General features: G+C 44.6%; 1 protein-coding gene across 15 annotated transcripts in view; it reads left to right on the forward strand.

Annotated features, from left to right (window-relative positions):
* LOC120384314 (c-Maf inducing protein) overlaps positions 1 to 19,392 on the forward strand; it is a 173,975-nt gene that overhangs the window by 110,864 nt on the left and 43,719 nt on the right. For 14 of the 15 annotated variants that reach the window (XM_039502813.1, XM_039502814.1, XM_039502817.1 and 11 more), the window contains one exon: positions 1,517 to 1,567. In XM_039502813.1, the coding sequence (XP_039358747.1) occupies positions 1,517 to 1,567 (51 nt within the window). Of the gene's footprint in view, positions 1 to 751; positions 818 to 1,516; positions 1,568 to 19,392 lie in introns of those variants that run through there. The other variant, XM_039502827.1, reaches the window with a different exon arrangement.

The following is a 19,392-nucleotide window of genomic DNA, read 5'->3' on the forward strand; positions in this document are numbered from 1 at the left end:
ATTGGAGTTAGTGAGACATGACTGATTTTCACCAGTGATATCAGGATCAGACCCTCAGTTTAGAGGCATATTTGGTACCTAGACTAAATTTAACTTTTGCAGCTCTGGTTAGCATTAGTTACCTATTAGCTTGGAATAAAGTTAATTGTGCATTCTAGGTTTTAACGCTTATCCAAAAAGGTGGGGAAGGGAAGAAATAATTACAAGATGCTTTAACTTTTGTTCAGGTGCACTGGAAATAGTTTGTAGGATCTTTGCCTTGCAGGACACAAGCCTCTCTGAAAGGAGATGCATTTTTATCCAGTGAAGAGCCTTGCCATTTACTTACACAGGACTTGCATTGATCATGCTATTATTTTCACTACTCATTTAAAACGTCCCTAATTGCAAGGAAAAAGCCTTAGCAGCGGAAAAGAAATGAGATAGAGCTGGAAAAGCAAACCCACACAAAATATTTCTAATGTACAGAGAGCCCTGGAAAGGCATGTACGCTTTTCTGTGCACTTAATGGATTTACGTCAGTGTAGCTGCTTTTATAATTTTTGGTATCAAGGTTGTGACCTTTGGGAGCATTGAACTATTTCCTTATTGGCTGCGACCTTAGCTGAACACAAGGAATTTTTAGCAGTTCTGCTTAATATGGACAAAAACTGGTGCACATGATACATTGAGAATGATTATGCAGATGCTATAAACTGTGTGTTTTCTTTAACATTTTCATTGCATTCTATTGTCGTTGTTGTTGCCAAGACGATACTCAAGTAGCTAGATCACAGCTGGGGAATGGGGAACAAGGGAGGATGGTGCATAAATGGAGGTATCTGCAAAATATTATCAGCATTTTAATCCAGAGTAGCAATCTGATATAGAGGACTAGTGGCCTATAGTTCATAGAATATCAGGGTTGGAAGGGACCTCAGGAGGTCATCTAGTCCAGCCCCCTGCTCAAAGCAGGACCAATCCCCAGACAGATTTTTGCCCCAGATCCCTAAATGGCCCCCTCAAGGATTGAGCTCACAAGCCTGGGGTTTAGAAGGCCAATGCTCAAACCACTGAGCTATCCCCATAGGCTTGATCAAAAGCCCATTGAAGTTAATGTGAATCTTTCCATCAACCTCAAAGGGTTTTGGATCAGCTGAAGTTAATGGGGTTTTTTAGGTTTTTCTTTTAAAGTTAAATATTTAATATTTTAAATTTAAAGAAGATGTAATAACGTCACTGCTGCCTTTGTCACTGTCTTCGTCACTGCTGCCTGTTAAAACAAATGGATGATAATGCAAACCCATGTCTTTGGTAGATTTTTAAAACTCTCCTCCACTTTCATGAAGGGCGTGGGTTGAAGCCGATAATTCTAGAGCAGAGAGCCCAGGTCAGTGGTTTCAAATCCACGCAATTGTGCGCTGCTTGGAGGGTTTTAAAGAACACGCAGGTGATTCGCTTGTGTTTGGCTCAATGTTCTAGAGCTTTAACAGAATCTAATAGTTCCATTTGTGTGTGTTTTTGTTTTTAATTACAGGCTGCAAACAGTTACCTGAGGGATCAGTGGTTTCATTCTTTGCAGTGGAAGGTAGGTTTTGCATTCACTATTTTTCTTGTAACCTTAATAATTGTAACTATGAAGTGCCCTTTCCCCCCTGTTTGTACACTCTGTGAGCCGTGCATGGATGGTGCTGTGGAAGTGCAAATGCCAAGAAGGGCCACAGCAAAAAATTAAGTGACTTGACCTCGTCTTGACCCAGGAGTTCAGATACATCATTTCTTCATCCCTTGTGGTTAGGCTCAACTTATTCAAATGAAGAAAAGTCCCTTCCAGTTGAGGTTTAGGTGATGACTTCTTTTTTTTCTGTCTTTCTTCACGCTCTATTGCAGCCATGTCCTCTGTCTAAAGAGAAGGGTCTTTTCCCTCCAGAATCCCTAAACCCTGAAAAGGCCACAAACTGAGCAGCTTGTGATAACCTAGCACTATCAGCCTGTGGTAGCCTCCATGCAGTATATATCAAACACATTTTCAGGTGGTACAGTAACTGAGCCCACTTGTTTCTGTGCCACAGAATCTAGTAGATGTATAGAAATTTACAATAAGGCAGACAACAGCCTAATCTTGAGATATTCTAGGCCAACCGGGTACTTGTTTATTTACTCATGTGAAACTGGGCCAAGGGTACCTTTTAAAGTTGCCTATTCATTGTAAGTAGCATGCTTATATGCTTACAATGCTTACAATCTGTTTCATGCTTTTAAATGATTTGGAATTACTTGCAACCTTGAGTGGTGTTAATTCAAGAATCTTGGGTAATTTTTCATCTTCATTGGAAATGAGGTTGATTAATTATGGGATTATTAAACAAATTGGCTCACAAATTACACCATAATAATAAGTCAAAAACAGATCATTCCCAACCACCAAAATGTGACTTTTTAAAGGACTGTGGATGAATTCTGTTACATGTCCAAATTGACCATGAAGACATTTACTTGAGAATGAATGGGGTTACGTGTATAAACCCCACGGTGTGAAACAATAACTTTCCTGTATGTTTTTTGGAGCTGAGAGATCAGCAAAGGACTTTTCTTTGGAAACGTTCCAGTGCAGTCCGACAGGTTGATTTCTTACTTGGTCGCTTATCGAGATTCCATTCTGCCCACAACAAGTGCATGTGAAAATAAATGGAAGTCCTTCCCATAGAATTGCTTTGGTGTACGCATTTTTGGATAGCATGGATTGTGAAAAATAGTTACCCAGGAAAATGTAGATTACGCCTGTGTTTTGTACAGTTACCGACTTCTTTTACCAGCTACTTATAGACGAATTGTACAGGGCAGTACAAATGGGTGATTAGGAGTAAGGGAATAAAACAGAGAGAGGAAAATTTAGGGATAAATCACTTTTAAATTTTATGCTTAGGTTTACCTATGTGGATATACTAATACCTACCTTACAGCTATAGTGTGAGGCATATTTAATCCTTTTAGATCCTGAGCTGGAAAGTGCTATGTAAATGTAAACTATTAATGTTTTCTCTCCCATTAATAAATTGTACACACTGACAATCTTTTGAGGATGTTAAAGAAATTAGCGGGAGGAACAAATGAAATAAATGCATCTTTGCAATATTTTGAGTCTGCTTGGCTGTGTTATATGATGACCATGATTCGCAGGTCAGCATCAGATTTCATGCAGTGATACCTCAATGCTCTACAGCTAACGGGCCAGAGTCTGCCAGTCTTACTCATGTTTAGTAATCTTACTGTTTGAATGATCCCATTGAATTCTAGTGCTTTGCTGGATTGAGGCCAGGGTGTTCAGCACCTTGCAGGATCAAGCGCATTCTTCGAACGGATCCAAGTTCTCAGCAGCAAGATCCAAATGTTAAGGAGTTATTGACCCTCTCCCAGCTCATGACCATGCAGAATATTCTGTTGTCCATGTCCATTTAGCTGACAAATAACATTGTGTGCAAAGGATGTGCTAAGCCAAGGCACTTCTGCTTTTGCCACTTAACTGTGCCTCATCTTCCTTTTACCAATATTTCAGTTTATGACTGATGCAAAATTAGCCTCGAAGGCAAGATTATCGTATTGCTTATGCAGCCCTGCAGTAGAATATGGGGGCATCATGGGTCACAGCATGAAGGTTCCATGTGCTGTGACTTCTCCTCCTGCATTGATGGCCAAGGAGTGAGCAGGAGGGGCAAAGACTAGGTGGATTCTCCCACCCCACCCAGTGTGCCTGCCAGGAGAGCTGAGGCTGGTGGTGTGGGCCAGCAGATTACCTCCTCCGAGGGTAGAATTAATCAGATGCTCACTATGTCTCTGGTCCACTCTTGGTGCAGCTCAGCTGCACCCTGCCCCATTCACTGGGCAGATGGTAAAGGTACAGTCTATTCCTGAAGATTTAAACAGCAAAGAAAAACTGTAGCCGCTCATACATCTTTCAGCAATATGGAGACAACTTTGCTCTGTAGGAGCTGATCTTAAGGATGAGCTTCGTGCTTGCAAGCAAGCCTCTCATTCTGGGAAACTTTTGAGTAATTTAACCTCATTGGACATTTGCTGTATAGAAGGATGTATTTTTGCTCCTCTGCTGCTTTTTTTTAAAGTTCTTTTTAATAGAATAAAACATTATCTTGATTTGAAAGGCCTTCCCTTTGCCAGGAATAGGAAGCAATTCTTTTCCACGGAACAATGGCAGAGCTTAAATCATGGCCCATATACTTTGTGCTAACATATTCCTGTTTGCTGGAATATAGTTGTTGTTTTTAATGTTTTGGTTGCTTAACTTTTCAGAGGAAAAACACCCACTAACATTATGCTGTTTACCTTGGAACGTATTCAGCAGTTCAAGTGAACTCACAATAGAAGCAAGGGCAAAGGCAGGATATCAATGAGTGGCCTCCTCCCAGGTGCCCCCTGGGGGTCACAAGGTGACCCTGCAGGTGCCCCCCCCCGGCGCCTCAATTTCCCCTCTTGGACTTCTCAATAAACTTCACCCATAGGTTATTTGTGACCAGAAATACACCTCCTTGAGGTCTGGGTTTAACAACACAAAATAAACTCAAAATAAAATTCCAAACCCCATTTAAAACTCTGGCAAAATACTCACACAAACAAAAAATTTCTATTTCTACTCCCTGGCTTACCTGCCTGGGGCCTTTCTTGCTTTGGCAGGCCCCTCCCAGGCCCTACCTGGCCCGGAGTCTTTTCTGTCTTGCACCTGGGGAGCCTGCCTTCCCTTGTCTTTAGCTTTCTTTAGCCTTCTGGCTTCCAGGTTCAAACCCTTCCCCATAGCCAAAGGTCTCTTGCTTGCTTGCTGCAGCTCTTCTGCAGTCTTTACCTCAGCTTCCTCTGGTTGTTTCTCCCTGAACATCTCTCTCTCTGTCGCTTCTCCCCCGTCATCCCCGCAGCTTCCTGCTGCTGTTATAGGGGAATCATCTCAGGTGTGCCTACTTTGTAACAAGGGTTGGTTGGCCCCAGGCCTCTAGCCCAAAAAGGGGCAAGCCACCCTTTTATAGAGGATTAAGTTGAGCATCTCAGAGAGCAGCTACAGAATCTGCCCCTGCTGCTGCTGATGCAAATTTGTCAGCTCACTTCTGCTACCACCTGTGACTCTGACTCAGCTGTCAACTTACATTTCGTGTGGAAAGTTGCTTGGTATGGTGACTAAGTAGATCCAGAGGGAACCCGCAAAGAAATGGGAAGCCTGGTGATTCAGAATGGTGGTGGTCACCACAGGCCGGTTGGTAGGGTAATACCTGCATCTGTTTTACAATAGGTTGGTTGCCCTGCTGGATGATACTTTATTACGGTACCTTGATGCCAGCACACTCTCTCATCGGTAATATAGCTCTAAACATTTCTGCAAGTCTGGAGAACCCAGATGCAAATGTCTAATGTAGGTCTCCACTGGGAAGCCTTACTATCATTATATGTTCTTTTGTATTATGATAGTACCAGGGGTTCAGTCTCAGCTGAACTCAGGACTCCATTGTATTAGGCACTGTACATACCTTTCCTTCCCTGAAGAGCTTACCATCTAAACAGACAAAACTGAAAGGAAGTATAGTGTCCCTGTTTTACAGTTGGGGAACAGAGAAGCTAAGTGACTTGCCCTAAATTCCACAGGAAGTCTGTGTCAGAGATAGGAACTGAATCCGGTCTCCTAAGTTCCCAGTCCAGTGCCTTAACTTCATGCCCAACTTTGGTCTCATGACAGTCAGTGTTAAAATCTGTGGAAGCCCCTTTTACTGCAGGAGGGAATAAATATTCTGTATCATCTGACTGGCTGCTTTTATTCCCCTTTCCCCTCATGCTAAACCTCAATGTGTTTCACTGAGGTAGGCAGAGTGGACAGAGGGCATGAGAGTTCAGCTGTGTTCATCATATTGGCTGAGGAAGATAAAGAAAGGTTTCATATAGGGGCAAATATAAATAACAAGATATGGACCTTTGGCATTTTCCTTATACGTTATCTGTCTCTTACTCTGTATTTCTTGCATATAACAAGCTCTTCAGAGCAAGGACCAGGTCTCTCTCTCTCTCTGTGTATGTACAGCAGCTAGCACTTTGGGACCCCAGTCCTGATAGAGGGCTTTGGTCACTATCACAATACTCATTTTTAACGTTGTTAATAATGAAATGCTTGATTGAGGAATACAAAATTGCACTGAATCAAGATAGATCTTTCCAGTGGGAAACTGGTTTTCCAGAGGACAGGATGGAGATTTACACAGGAGGGGAAAAGATGCACATCAAAAGGTTTTATGGGGTTTGGCTGCATTTTAATTGTTCTCATGGGTAAAGAGTGACCATCACCATCCTGGGATGTAGCCATTAACGTTCTTTAAACTGGCATTAAGAATGCTGGTTGCAGACCTGACAGGATTGTGGTTAGTCTCCTGAGCTGCCGTTGCAAAAAGCACCATACTGGGTCTTCTGTGGTAGAGTGGGAAGCATGACTTGGGCTGGGCATTGCCCCCTTGTGCCTCTGTGAGCTGGAAGCACCAGACATGTAGCTCATCCACTCATGCTAGCAAGTGGCCATTAATTTCCACAAATCATGCTGTTTACTTCTCACAGTTCTCTCTGCCTGGACAGTGAAAATAGACTGGTCAATTTCGCTTTTGTTTATATTCCTTTCCAAATTCATTGTTCGGTTTTCATGCACTGGGAACTGGCACAATGCTGCAGTTTTTGGGTTACAACATTTAAAATAAACGTTTTCTCCCAGAACTTGAGTACAGACTTGGAACTCTTGGTCTCCATTGCGAGAATTTTTGTTTTTAACAAAACCTATATTTTGGGTCAAATATCAGCTGCCAATGGCCCACTGATTCATGAGTATTTCTCTTGTCCCTTTGGGTCCAATTGCTACATCTTTACTCACTATGGATAGTACTTCATTCCACATTTCAATGGAACCACTCATAGTGTAATGTACTACTCAGTGTGAATTGCTGGGGACCAGATTCTGATACCCCTGTTCATGATGAATAGCAGTTTACTCCACTAGTGGCCCCACTGAATTAAAGAGTAAAGGTATTGGAATCTGGCCCTAGCAATGGAAGTTCAGTATTTTTATATTGCAAACAGCGAAGGTTAAGTTGAGAAACGCTGTTCTGAAAAGTGTGGTGTAGCCTTGTGTGAAACACCTTACGGCATTGTCACTATGGCAATGGTTAAAAATAGCGCTGTTGCAGGAGTGAGGTTTATATAGAATTTAAATGATAGCATCAAAGGATTTCACAGGCTTAAATCTGGGTAAAAAGTGTCTCGAAACCACAAGATCAGAAAACTTACCAGAGGTGATGGCTAAAAAGCTCTATCACTGAAACTGGTATGGGGACATCGGTTAATCTCCTGGCAAATGATCTGAGAGAGGAAGCTCTGGCATCATGTGATAATGCATTAAAAAACCATGTGATGCACTTCGTATCAAACCTATTCAAAGAGCTCCTTGTTCCTTGGAATCCTTCCTGGATTTCAGCCATTCTCTTGGGTGGGTTTTCCAGTCTTCACTGCAGCAGACATCACATTTCAGTATAAAGACAGAACAAATGTGTCATGACCATTTCCTTGTTTTCCTTGTAGGAATATCTTAGGCATCTGATAAAACGGAGAACTTGACACTTCTTTTCTTTAGCGAGTTTTCAGTAACTAATAGACATAAAGGTAGAGGAGAAGGCCTTCTCCGTGTCTCTGTGAGCACATGAATAATTTATTGTGGGAAAGCTAAATTGAGTAAGTTAGTTTTGCCTTTAGTTCTGGAAGTGAGGAGGCCTTGTGGTCATTCTTATGTCTTACGGGAGTGAATTCCACACTCTGGGTCCAGCCCTTAGGAAATTTTGTTTCCTGCCCCTTCCAGTGAAATATACAGGTATCTATTATGGGGAATCACGGAGGGAGAGGTGACTTCTTAGTTACCTGGAGCCAATCCCATGTAGGGCTTTGAATATCTAGGATCTTGAAGTGGACTCTGAATTTAGTAAGCAACTAATAGAGAGTGAGGCATGAGGGTGATTTGTTTGTGGAGATGAGTGTGTTAAGCAGATGGGCTGCTGCATTTTATGCCAGTATGTGGCTTTGTTCCCAGCAGAACGGAGACTAAATCTCAGTAGCCTTGGACTCCCGATGCCTTTCTCTCAGGATGAGGCAACGCTGCCTCTCCAGCTTCAAACCCTCTTGCTGCCGGAACTTAACATTCATGTTTATGTTTTGTTTTGAATGGAAATGCCATCTCTTTGCTGCCCCCTCTGCCTGCGTGAGGCTCTGTGGTAGCATTCACCTGTTCTCCTTCCACTGTGATTGATGTTACCACCAAGTCTATGAATTGAAGGGTCACCTGCTGGGGAAAAAATGTTATTTAGAAAACATTCTACTTGCATAGCATATGTTTTTTGTATATTTAGAACCCCACCTACAATTTTCTGTTGTTCGGGGCATTTTCGTGAGCACAGGAGATTTTTAGAGTTTCTCTGTTCCTGCAACTCATTGTGCTCCACCTAACCCAAAATCCAGCCATCCAGTATTGCCAGTTCCTTGGAGACTCCTGGCCTTGACCTTCTCTTTCTGACTTTGCGATCGTTTGCTGAGAGTGACCGGGGTGTCAGATGCAGAGAACATTGCTCTCAGATTGAGAACAACTGCAAGGTGAGGATGAGCTCTTTAAGAAACCAAGTGAAAAACAAAAAAACAGCTGGCAGGTTAGCAGAATTGTTTCTAAAAGGAGATTCCTGTAGTGTTTTCCATGAGGCCTCGCAGCTTTTTAAGAACTGGCACAAAGGGAGTGATTTATGCACTTGGAGCAAAATCGCTTCCACAATCAATGCACCTGGGTGAGATCACTGTGGATGACACTGTCCCCACTGGAGCAGAAGTCTCACTGAGGCTATGTCTTCACTGCCCCAAAAGGTGTGTTTTTACAGCAAGGTAGCTTATGTGCGTTAGTGATTTTGCTTTGAAATCCTAGTGGAAACAAAGCACAGGTAGTTATTACCTTATGTCTATGTCCTAATTTAAGCCAATTCAAGGCAAGTTTGCAGTCATGTGTATATATACAATGACCAAACAAAGTACAGCTGAACCCCCACCTAAATAAACACAGAGGCTTTTATTATGCTCTTAGGGCTCTGCCTTGATCCTCTGTTTGTAGCCTGGCAACTGTATGTTCTCCATTGCTCTTTTGGAATAGCGGAGCGATGGACAGCTGGGGTGCGCTGCTGCTTCGCTCAGACTCCTGCTGGAGAATTGCTGTTGCACGGTTCTCCTGTATGCACTTGATGACTAATTCTAAGCAGTTCTGCCTTCCAGGTCACAATGACCCTATGTCTCGGCAGGTTTGCAAAGTACTCTTTCAGTTCCTCTTTTATAACTGTAATAAAATGCAACCTCCCCTTGGGTTCCTAAACTAGACCGTGTCTCAAGAGAGCTAGATTCTCTAGCATCGAGGAGGTCTCTTTTGGGAAAGCATTGGAGATCTCCTCCAGGGAGATTCTGTGAGGTGTAATTGTCACCTTGTCCTTCTCACATGAGCCACTGGATGCGAGAACCCGTGATTTAATCTTGGACTGTACTTTTTCACAAAGCTCGCTGCTCCTCAGTCAAACTCATCTTCCTGATGAGGCTTTTTCAAGAATTGTACTGAACAGAATTAAGATGTTTCCCAGGATAATGCGTTTCCCTAAACCCCTTTCTCTTTTCTACAGAGGGTTAGAAAGTGTCCTTATCTGCTTTGATTGAAATTCCCCCCTTACCTCTGGGGACAGGTGAAATCTCTCTTGTTAGTCTCCAGACCAGCTGCCTTTCCAGCTCTGTAGTAGGGAAAGATTCCTTCCCTCATTGCTCTCTGAATGACTCTTGAGATGGACAGGCCAATAAGGATATGTCTACCCTGCAATTAAACACCCACAGCTGGCCCTGGTCAGCTGACGGGCTTGTGGGGCTCGGGCTACAATTGCGGTATAGATATTTGCGTATCATCGAGCCATATCAGCCCAGCAAAGTTGCTCCTGTGTTGTTAGGGATTCAACGCTAGTCATATAGCACTGGTCTAGAACTTCGATGTTTGGGATTTTGTCTGAAAACTTGATGATACAGAGGAGACACAGCACCTGTGAAAATGCTCTAGTTGGTTCAAGTGCCTGCTGTAGAGTGTCCATGTTTCGCAGCCATGGAGAAGAGCTTAACGTGATTGCACAATAGACACTAATCTTGGTGTGAAGTTGAATGCCTCTGACATTCCACAGACAGCGACAATGGCGACCATAAGCAGAACTGTCTTTAGAAATATGCTGTGTGATTTCATCATTAATTGTGGCCTTATTAGATAGCATCATTTTTCTACTGCATTAAGCAGTGTGTCATCAATAGTGATTTCAGGGGCAGAATACATTTTCCCCGGAGCAGGCTGGTAGAGCAGTTCAGTAAACAGCCCTTCTTGTATAGCCATCTCCAGGAACAATCTAGGCCTTCTTTAAAAAAACAAACAAACAAACAAAAAAAAAACACAGGACTTTTTTACTTGGGGTTTTATTGTCTCATGTCACATGAAGCTCAAATATCTTAGAATAAATAACTCTGTCCAACCTGCTTGCCTGGATCGAAAATGTCTGAGTGTTTGCAGTGTTATGTGATACCCACGTCTGGTAGCATTCGTTGGCATCATGGTCTTGGCACGTTTGTTGTAGCCGGCCACAGTCCTATCTCCTGATAAAATCAGTCATGTAAATCTGTCTCAGAAGTTCGACAGCCAGAATTTGTCTTAGGTAAGGCCTGATCCTGCAAGGTGCTGAGCACTCTCTCCTACTAAAGTTCATGGGAGTTGAAAGGTGCTTGGTACCTTGCAGGAGCAGCAGCCTTAGGGCCCAATACTGCACCACTGATATCAGTGGGAGTCTTGCAGTTGGTTTCATTGGCTGCAGGACCAGATCCTTCCTAGCCCAGGTAGCCACACAGGTCCAGGGGGACAAGAATAATTTAAATTTTCCTCTTCTTTTCATGTTTTTCTCATCATCATGTGTCTTGAATTCACCACAATAAAATTGCTGTGTCCAGTGTAAAATCAGCGTGCAGCATGCCTGCTTAAAGGATTGCAGCAGTTACCTTTAACATCCACCAAACTGAATGGAAAGAAATGTGCTGCACGTTGCCATATTTATTATCTGTTGTCTCTCCTGTAATAATTTCCAGACACTCAGCTTGTTTGTCATTTATGTCCTTCGTTTTTGAAGAGTAGCATTTTTAAAAACTAAAATAAGAAAGCGAAAATACCGACAGAAAAGCTGTTTAAATCTATTCGACCCCAAGTGGCCAGCGTGTCATTATTATTCACTGCAGCATATTTTCAGGTGCTTTGTACAGTTCTGTTTTGAAATGAGAGTACTAGATTACACTTAAGCGACCCTTGCAAAGGTAAGATGCATCAAGAACAAAGGAATTGCTGAGGGTGACTTACTTAAACCAGCTTAGCTTTAAAAGTAAGACTGACATTGACTCTGAGGATGCATTCTTTGTGCACCTCAAAATTCCCAGGGTCACAACAGGAGTTTTAGGTGCAAAATGAATGCAGAATTAGGCCATTGAAATATTGGTTTATCTTGCTATGTCAAGCAGCATTTATATAACGGAGAAAAAATTGCAGTAGATTCAGTGAAATCTCAGGTTTTATGCTGATCTTGTGCAGTGAGCTGAGGGGTAAAAAACGGAGTTAAGCAATGGAATCATTTCAGAGGTGAATACTGCTCTGAAATCCGATACTTCTCTTTGTGAGAAAGGAAACGGCAATACAGTGCTCTGCAGTAAGGAATAGACTGCTTTTCCGAAGTTCCTTTAAGATGCTTGTGGGTATCACATCAGTATACAGTATCTGAGCTCTCCCTAAGGCCTCTGCAACAGCAGCCGCTTTCTGACACAAACACGTTCCTTGAGCCGTGCACATCTCTCCTGCTGACGACATTGATGATGCAGGTGCACATGAGAGAGAAGTCAATTTCAAAGCCATTTATGGTGGTGCAGAGCTAGAAACACAGCAAAAAAAAATACATTTGCCAAGGAGGGGGAAACAAAATAGGTAAGTATATGCATTTCTATTTCCAAGCTTCTGCAGGAGGTGAGACAGCATGGGGGCCAGGAGAGAGTTTGGGGGAGGGGCTGCTGCACATTATGGAAACTAAAAGGTAAAAGGAAAAAAAGGGGGTGACAAGTGTGTCCCTTAAATCTAGCTTGTATATCTGGGAAATGTAACTGCTTTGCATGCTGCTGGCTGCCACCTGATCTGCCAGTGTTCCCTTAGACGAGGAAATAGCGCTGACATGGATTCTCCTTAGGAGGCTCTCGTTATCGGTTAGCGAAATATGCAGTACTAGAGAGTGCTTAGTGCTAATTTAGGGAGCTTTCTCAGGTGGTGAGGGGTCTCATTCCTTTCCCAGCTGAATCTTTAGCCTCCTGAAATGATTGGCATCTGTTTTGCAGTCTTGCCGTTGGCACAGCATCCTGTTTCCCAGGCGACGACTGGATTCCACCTCATAGTGTGGAATCTGAAGTGTGCAAAGCCACAGCCAGTGGGTTTCTCTGCAGCAGGGATGCTATCTGGCTATCCTCCCCAAGCAGTCTCCTACTAGGAAAAACTGGTCAAAGTGCAGTAATGATCAGGCCATATTGTCCCTTTTTTCTAGTGCGTAAGTCCCTCATTCCCACATCAGGCTGGTAGCTGGTGGATATCGCTGACCAGACTCCACAGACACAGCCAGCGGCTGTATGATATGATGAAGCGGCATTAGAAAGCTGGATACCAGTGACACTCTTCGACTTGGTGTCAGCTGTGTCCTGTATCCCCATCAGTAATGCCTGGTCTCTCTATGGATCGGGCTGTTTGCATTGAGCTCCCTTCCTGGGGAGCAGTAAGACTGTACTGGCAGCCGGAGTTAATGCTCCTCTCTGGTTACAGTCTCCGTGTTTTATGTCTCACATTCACTTCCTGACCTGTGCTGTAACTCCATCATAACTCACTGCCTCTTGTGTGGCATTGCTTGAAGACTGTCATTCCCATGCATTGCCTTTAGCCTGCTGACCCTCTCGATGTGAGTGTAATTTATAATTTACATACCTAGCTGATGGTCTGATCTCTCTTTTAGCTACAGTACATAACTGTCCATGTGTGACTGGCTCAGAGCTTAGAACATGGGCACTGCGTGGCAATAACAGAGCATCTCCCTAATGGTGGGAAGTCCATCATGGAAACACAGGATGTGCCAGACTGGATCAGACCAGTGACCCATCTAGTCCAGTATCCTGTGAGGACCCTAGTGCGGCACCAGATACTTCACAGGAAGGTTCAAGTACCCTGCAGTAGGCAATAATGGGATCTGCCCTAGGAGGAGATTGCAGGGCCAGAAAGTGGTTGAAACCTCCCCTCTACTGGGGTGAGTAAGACCTTGTCTACACTTGCAGTGGCATGCGAGGTGTACGTAGCTACACACCTCGGTGCAAGGCAGACTGCGTCCGTGCTCACTACGAGGTGTAACTAAATGTGGGAGTGAAAGGTTCAGGCAGGCTGGAGGCAGCAGGGAAAGGCTGAGGCAGAGAGACACTACACTGCTATAAAGAGCTGGGCAGTGGTGGATGTGTAGAGAGCTATGGAGGGTTCAGGCTCGTAGGGCGCTCTGCTCACCTGCACCATGCCTCACAATCTACATGGCGATTTCTACCCAGGCTAGTCGGGCATGCAATTTCGCTGCTAGTGTTGATGTACTCTGGGAGGTCAGTGCAGCCCTTAAAGCAGATGGTGCTGGCTTGGCAGGACGGCTGGGAGATGGTCTGATTCTGTGCATCGAGCAACCTCTGTGGGGTGGTTTTCCACAGAGGTCTGGCCATAAGCTTGAAGCTGCCCTTGTCTCCTGAAAACCCCAAGGGAGGGTTGTTGCAGCAGCAACCTCACCCAACTACCCCTGTTGCAAGGTGTCACAGACCCTTGGCTGCTGCCATAGGACTGGTGAATCTGGCCCTCTGTCTTGCATTTAAAAAATATGGGAAAACTTGGTCAATGTCACTTTTTCTTATGGGAAAGACTACATGGAATTTACAACCCAAGGGTCCAGCTGTTCCTGTGCAAATGGTTATTGCAGCCCTGGGGTTCTCTGTTTCTGCTAGAAACATTCCGCAGTAGCAGTGAAATTCTCCATAGCCAAAGCAACATTAAAAAACAAAGCCTTGTTTGGCACCGTAATATGAAAAATATGGGACAGCAGTTGCTGTGAGCAGAATGAAAACTGATGTTTTGCCAACCTGAAGTGTAAAGCTGGTGCTGGAACTGAGGCCTGAAGAATGGGGGCATTTGCCAAAAGGAAATGGAAGCGGAGATGGAGGGTTTCGGGGAATGCATCAAGGTCAGCCTTGCCAAAAAACATCTCCCCTGTGGACAGGTCTGATTACGATAGTAACCGCATTAATCCATGCAAAGTGCAGCTAGAGCCACAATTGGCCTTCTGTGTTAGATCGTTACTGAATAGCATCTCGAATGCACAGACCGAGAAGGTCTGGCTCAGGATCTGCCAGCTATGTTTCTGTTCCATCACGATGGGGGGCCGCATATGAGGCTACGAGGGATTTACTGGCCAGAGGGCTTTCCCATACGCGGAGGGGAGAAGGTACAGTACATACCCCCGACATTGGAGTTTTCGAATGCAGCACGCTAAAAATACCCTTCATTATTGGACAGAGTGGAATCAAATCAGTGCAAGTTAAAATAGGGAATGTCAGAGGCCAGTGGTGGAATATGAGTTCAAATCCCAGCAAGGTAGCAGTTTACTTCAGCTTTCCAAGGTCTATAATATTGAGTCCCAAATGGTTTCGAATGTAAGGGCTTTTCATACAAAACCATAGTACAGTCCATAAAAAAACAAAATTCTGCTTGTCCTTTATGGATCTTTAAAGTCCCCATAGGACTCTTTTTCTTGGCCTCTGTCTCTTTGTATTAAATTCCCCTTGTTTCCCATGCTTGCGTACAGGTTGGTTGCCATCTTCTCAGCAGAGGTGGCTGCAGGCTGGTGGTGGCCTTTGTGGCTGTAATTTGTAAAGCACTTTGGGATCCACGGGGAGAAGGACGCTGTCTGTTTGTAAAATACCAATGTTTGCACAGAGAGCACGTGAGTGGTGATGTGATTCTTTGGCTTTCTGAGAGGACAGATGAGATCCCAAGGGGGGAAACAGGGAAGCAATCGGGGGCTGCTCCAAGGACAGAGCAGAAGTATTAGGTTAGCGTTCTGCGTGTATTCTTATGGCGCACAGGTGGGAGACAGTGGTTCAAGTGGTCACAGCCTACACAAATGGCACTAGAGAGGAACTGGCCCCCCTGATGTTTTGCTATTGTACAGGCGAGCTAGTCACTTTCTATGTGTGTTTCCCATGGGTGGTTTTTGGCCATTGCTCCTTCGTTCCCAGAGCAGCCATGTTTCATCTGAGAGGACAGGACACACCCTTGGCTGAGTAGCTGAAGCCACTGCTGCATGAAGGAGGAGGGTGGTCGCTCTGTGAGTAGCGAAGTTGTTACTAAGCTTCCCTCAGCGTAACCCTGCCGTGATGCACTTGGACTCAGCTGCCATCCAGGGGCACGTGGATTAATGAGCGTGCTACCAGTGTGCCAGCGCTCCTTTCCCGTCTCCTTTTCTCGTCTGTAACGGCCTGAACAGCAGTGGAAACCATCTTTGCTCTTTCATTTTTCCAGCACAAGGAAAGATGAGCCCTGACGTCAATGGGGAGCGTCTGTTTCATAGTCCAGCTTGTTTATTAGCCATGGCTGAACTCTTTCACCTAATGCTGAACCTGCCTAAACTTCACGGCTCTGGAAGTTCAGCACAAGTTCAGCTGTCCTCGGGTTCTTGTTCTGTTCGATTTGGTATAGGTGCTTATGCCGCACTCATCACCGTAGTATTCAAGCATAGAGTATTAAGCAACATGACTAACATATGTCATGTGTGTTGTTGCAGCCATTCCCCAGGGGGAGAAGTGTGTGCGGTGGAGTGTTCTGCTTTGGAAGTTTGGGTTTTTTTGTAATAAATATGTGCTTAAGAGACTGGGGGAGGGGAAGAGAGAAAGAGCCAAAGGGAGAGTGGGGCATAGTGGAAAACAAATCCAGATAGACTGGGTAGAAAAGGGGGAAGAATGAGGGGAGAGATTCTGAAGGGAAAATGCAGCTGATGCTGTATATATCCCACCTACTTTTGCCATCCTAGCTCAGACGTGTGAGGCTTCTCTTGTACTTAATACAGAGCCCTGTGTTCTGTTCCCAGCTCTGCCACTGACTCACTGTGACACCTTGGCCAAGTCACTCCACCTCTCTGCCTTCGTTTTTTCACCCTTCCCTTTGTCTGTTAAGGCCGTAGACTGTTCAGGGCAGGGACTATCTTTCAGTGTGTATGTGTTCGTACAGTGCCTGGCACAACAGGGCCCTAATGTAATGTAAATAATCAGGACTCGCTTTTTTTAATCAAGTTTAAAATCAAGATTTTGAAAAAGTGGACTTGCCATGAGAGAAAAAAGGATACAACGTTTTATACAAATCCAAACTGGCTTTGCAAACCTCAGGAAATAGTTTGGGAGGTTCAGGGAATCCCTAGCTCCAAAAGCTCCCCTCTCTCCCCAACGCATTTCTTTGGTATTTGGTTATTTGTGGGAATTTAGTCATCGTTGCCCAGCCTGCCCCAAGCATGCATTTCTATGTGGTGGGTGGGAATTGGCATTCTTCAATGTTTAGGGTTGGGCAAAATTTAAATGACGAGAGGACATGTTTTGGAGCAAAGTGTTAAGTGATGCTGCTGACGCAAACAGAGCTGCCCCAGAGAGCCATAAGTCACGTGTGCCTCATAGGTAGGGTATCCAGACAGTTATGAAAGGGTCACCGCTTCAGTCATGTCCATATACAAGGCCCTGATTTTGCAAAAGGATATGTACCCATGCACTGTCCCATTGACTGGAATGGGCTCCAGGCAGGCCGATTCCTTTGCAGGATTAGGGCTCAGGACTGGAGCCAGCAATTGTTGTTGATATGAGCTTTGTCTACCAGAAAACACTCTCCATGGCTTAAGCCAACCTCCAACTCCTGGAGGTCAGGAAGAAAGTTTCCTTAGGGTCAGGTTATACCTTAACTACGTATTACAGAATTTCTTGCACCTTCTTTTGAAGCAGCTGGTGTCACCCACTGTCCGAGACAGGATACTGGACTAGATGCTTTATGCCTGTGTGTGTGTGTGTGTGTGCGCGCACACACGCTTGTATATTTAGTTAATAGATTAAGGGCCAGTAGGTGGTACTCAAGAATACGTTCTTGGGTTTAGTAAAACAAATAAAATTTGTGTGTTGTACACTGCAAATGACTTATCTGTGCAGCACTTTACACGGAGCTGTTAAGAAGTTGGTCCATTGGTTAATGCAGTGTGACAGTTTCTGTGTTGTGCATTCCACAAACCTGAGTCATTTGCACTTTGGAAATGCAGCCTAAGTTTATAACTATTCCATCTTGCCGTCAGAATAGAACTGTAAGGGTTGCCTGGCTTAGCGCTGGCCTGCAGTGAGCTGGGAAGGAGCTTGCCATTTTCCCATTTGCTGGAACTGCCTTTCTCAGCTGAGCAATAAATCAGTAATTTCTGGCACACACAGCCCTGGGGAAGCCATGGTGTACTGTTAGTGCGTCTGCAGAAATGAGCAATTAGCTCACCTGCAGTCGAGCAGAGAGAGGGGAAAGATGATCCCAGCTGAAATCCTGTAATGGTTGGAGTCCGAGTGCTAGAATTTAACAAGACACTCTAGGTTGTGGTTTTGTTTTTTTCTTTATTCTTTATTAAGACCACAAAAATGCCTCAGGTCCCTGAGGGAAATTGGCTGTCAAGAACTGAGAATGTTTCCTGGACTGCGACAGCACTGAGCAAGTGGAATGGGATTTTGGGCACAATGGAGACCAACATCATCTCATCATCATCATACCAAGGGTAATGTCTCCTTGGGGGATCTAGAGACATCAGAACCCCAGGAAGAGATTATTCCTTTCATTTATCTTACTCCCATTCACATAAGTAAGGGCTGTATTCCAGTGACCAAGGGCTGCAGGGCATGTAACTTCATTATGTATAGGATTTCTTTTTAAAATCTTCTGTGTCCTGGGTTCTCCCATTCTGAACCTTTTGTCCCCAGCTCTCCGTGTGCGAGGCAGGGTGCTCTACTGGTGGTAGAAGAGTGTGAATCAGAAGTCATGGGTTCTAGTCCTGTGTCTGCCACAGACTCACTGTGTGTCACACAACGTAGGAGAGTATCAGTTTCTCCCACAGTAAAACGGGAATAAGGCTTACTGGACTCCGGGGGGCGGTCTGCGAGGCTTCACTAATGGAAGTTATTTGAGATCCTTGGATGAAAGGTGCCCTATAAATGCAAAGCGTAATTATTTCTCCCTTGTGCTTCCCTCCACTTCCCCTTCAAGTGTAACAGCTTTATTTAAAAAAGCCTTTGCAGAAAAATTCTGGAATAGCGTTAGAAAGCTTTGTGGTTCTGGTTGGGCAACAGCCAGCAGGGTCACAGTGCAGCCTGCTGTGGCCTGTTTGTGTGTGTCGTCATCTGAGATGTATTTCTTTTGAGGACATCCCTACTGAATGTATTTTTCTTTTTTTATGCCTAAATCCTGTGGCGACAAGGTCAGTAGAAAAGCCTAGGCAGGATAGACCTGCATCTGCCTGCATGACTGGCAGCACAGTGCAACTATTTCCACAAGGCATCTGCTATGGCCTATCTGAGGGTTGGTCCTTGCTCAGGATGAGGATCCATAAACATTCTGCAAAGCTCAGGCCCACTCGGCAAAGCCTCACTGACACGAACAGCTCCATTATCTTTGAAGAGTTGCTCATGCCAGTGAAGCTATCTGGGATTGGGCGGTCGTAGGGCATACCTGCCCTGTAGTACCCTCTGCTGAGTTAGTGTGGAGCTGTGGGTATTCCCTCCCTCAGTTTCCCTTCTCAGGTAGTCAATAACTCCATTTCAGGCACGCTTGACATTTGATTCGATGATACCCTTTAAAGGGCTTGTTTATTACAAAGCCTCATACCAAAAAGGGCCATAACAAAAAGTCTCAAATAAACAAAAGGTGCTTCTGGCTCTCGAGGTTTCTCTGAAGCCTGTCATCTAGGTTGTTCCCAGCTCTCCTGGTTCTGGATAGCAATGTACATCTCCGTCTCTGTCTTCGCCTTATGGCAGAAGCCACAGCTCTCCTCCTGGAGCTGGGTGGTACTTTTTCTCCTTCAGCTGGCACTACTTAATTCACAGGCTCAGCAGGTTTGGCAACCTTCTGCTGGTGTCTGCTCCCTGCCATCTCAGGACCCCGCAGCAGGCTTCTTGCTTCTCACAGTGTCGGCAGGCATC

Source organism: Mauremys reevesii, linkage group 16, assembly GCF_016161935.1.
Source record: "Mauremys reevesii isolate NIE-2019 linkage group 16, ASM1616193v1, whole genome shotgun sequence".
NCBI classification, from domain to species: domain Eukaryota; kingdom Metazoa; phylum Chordata; order Testudines; family Geoemydidae; genus Mauremys; species Mauremys reevesii.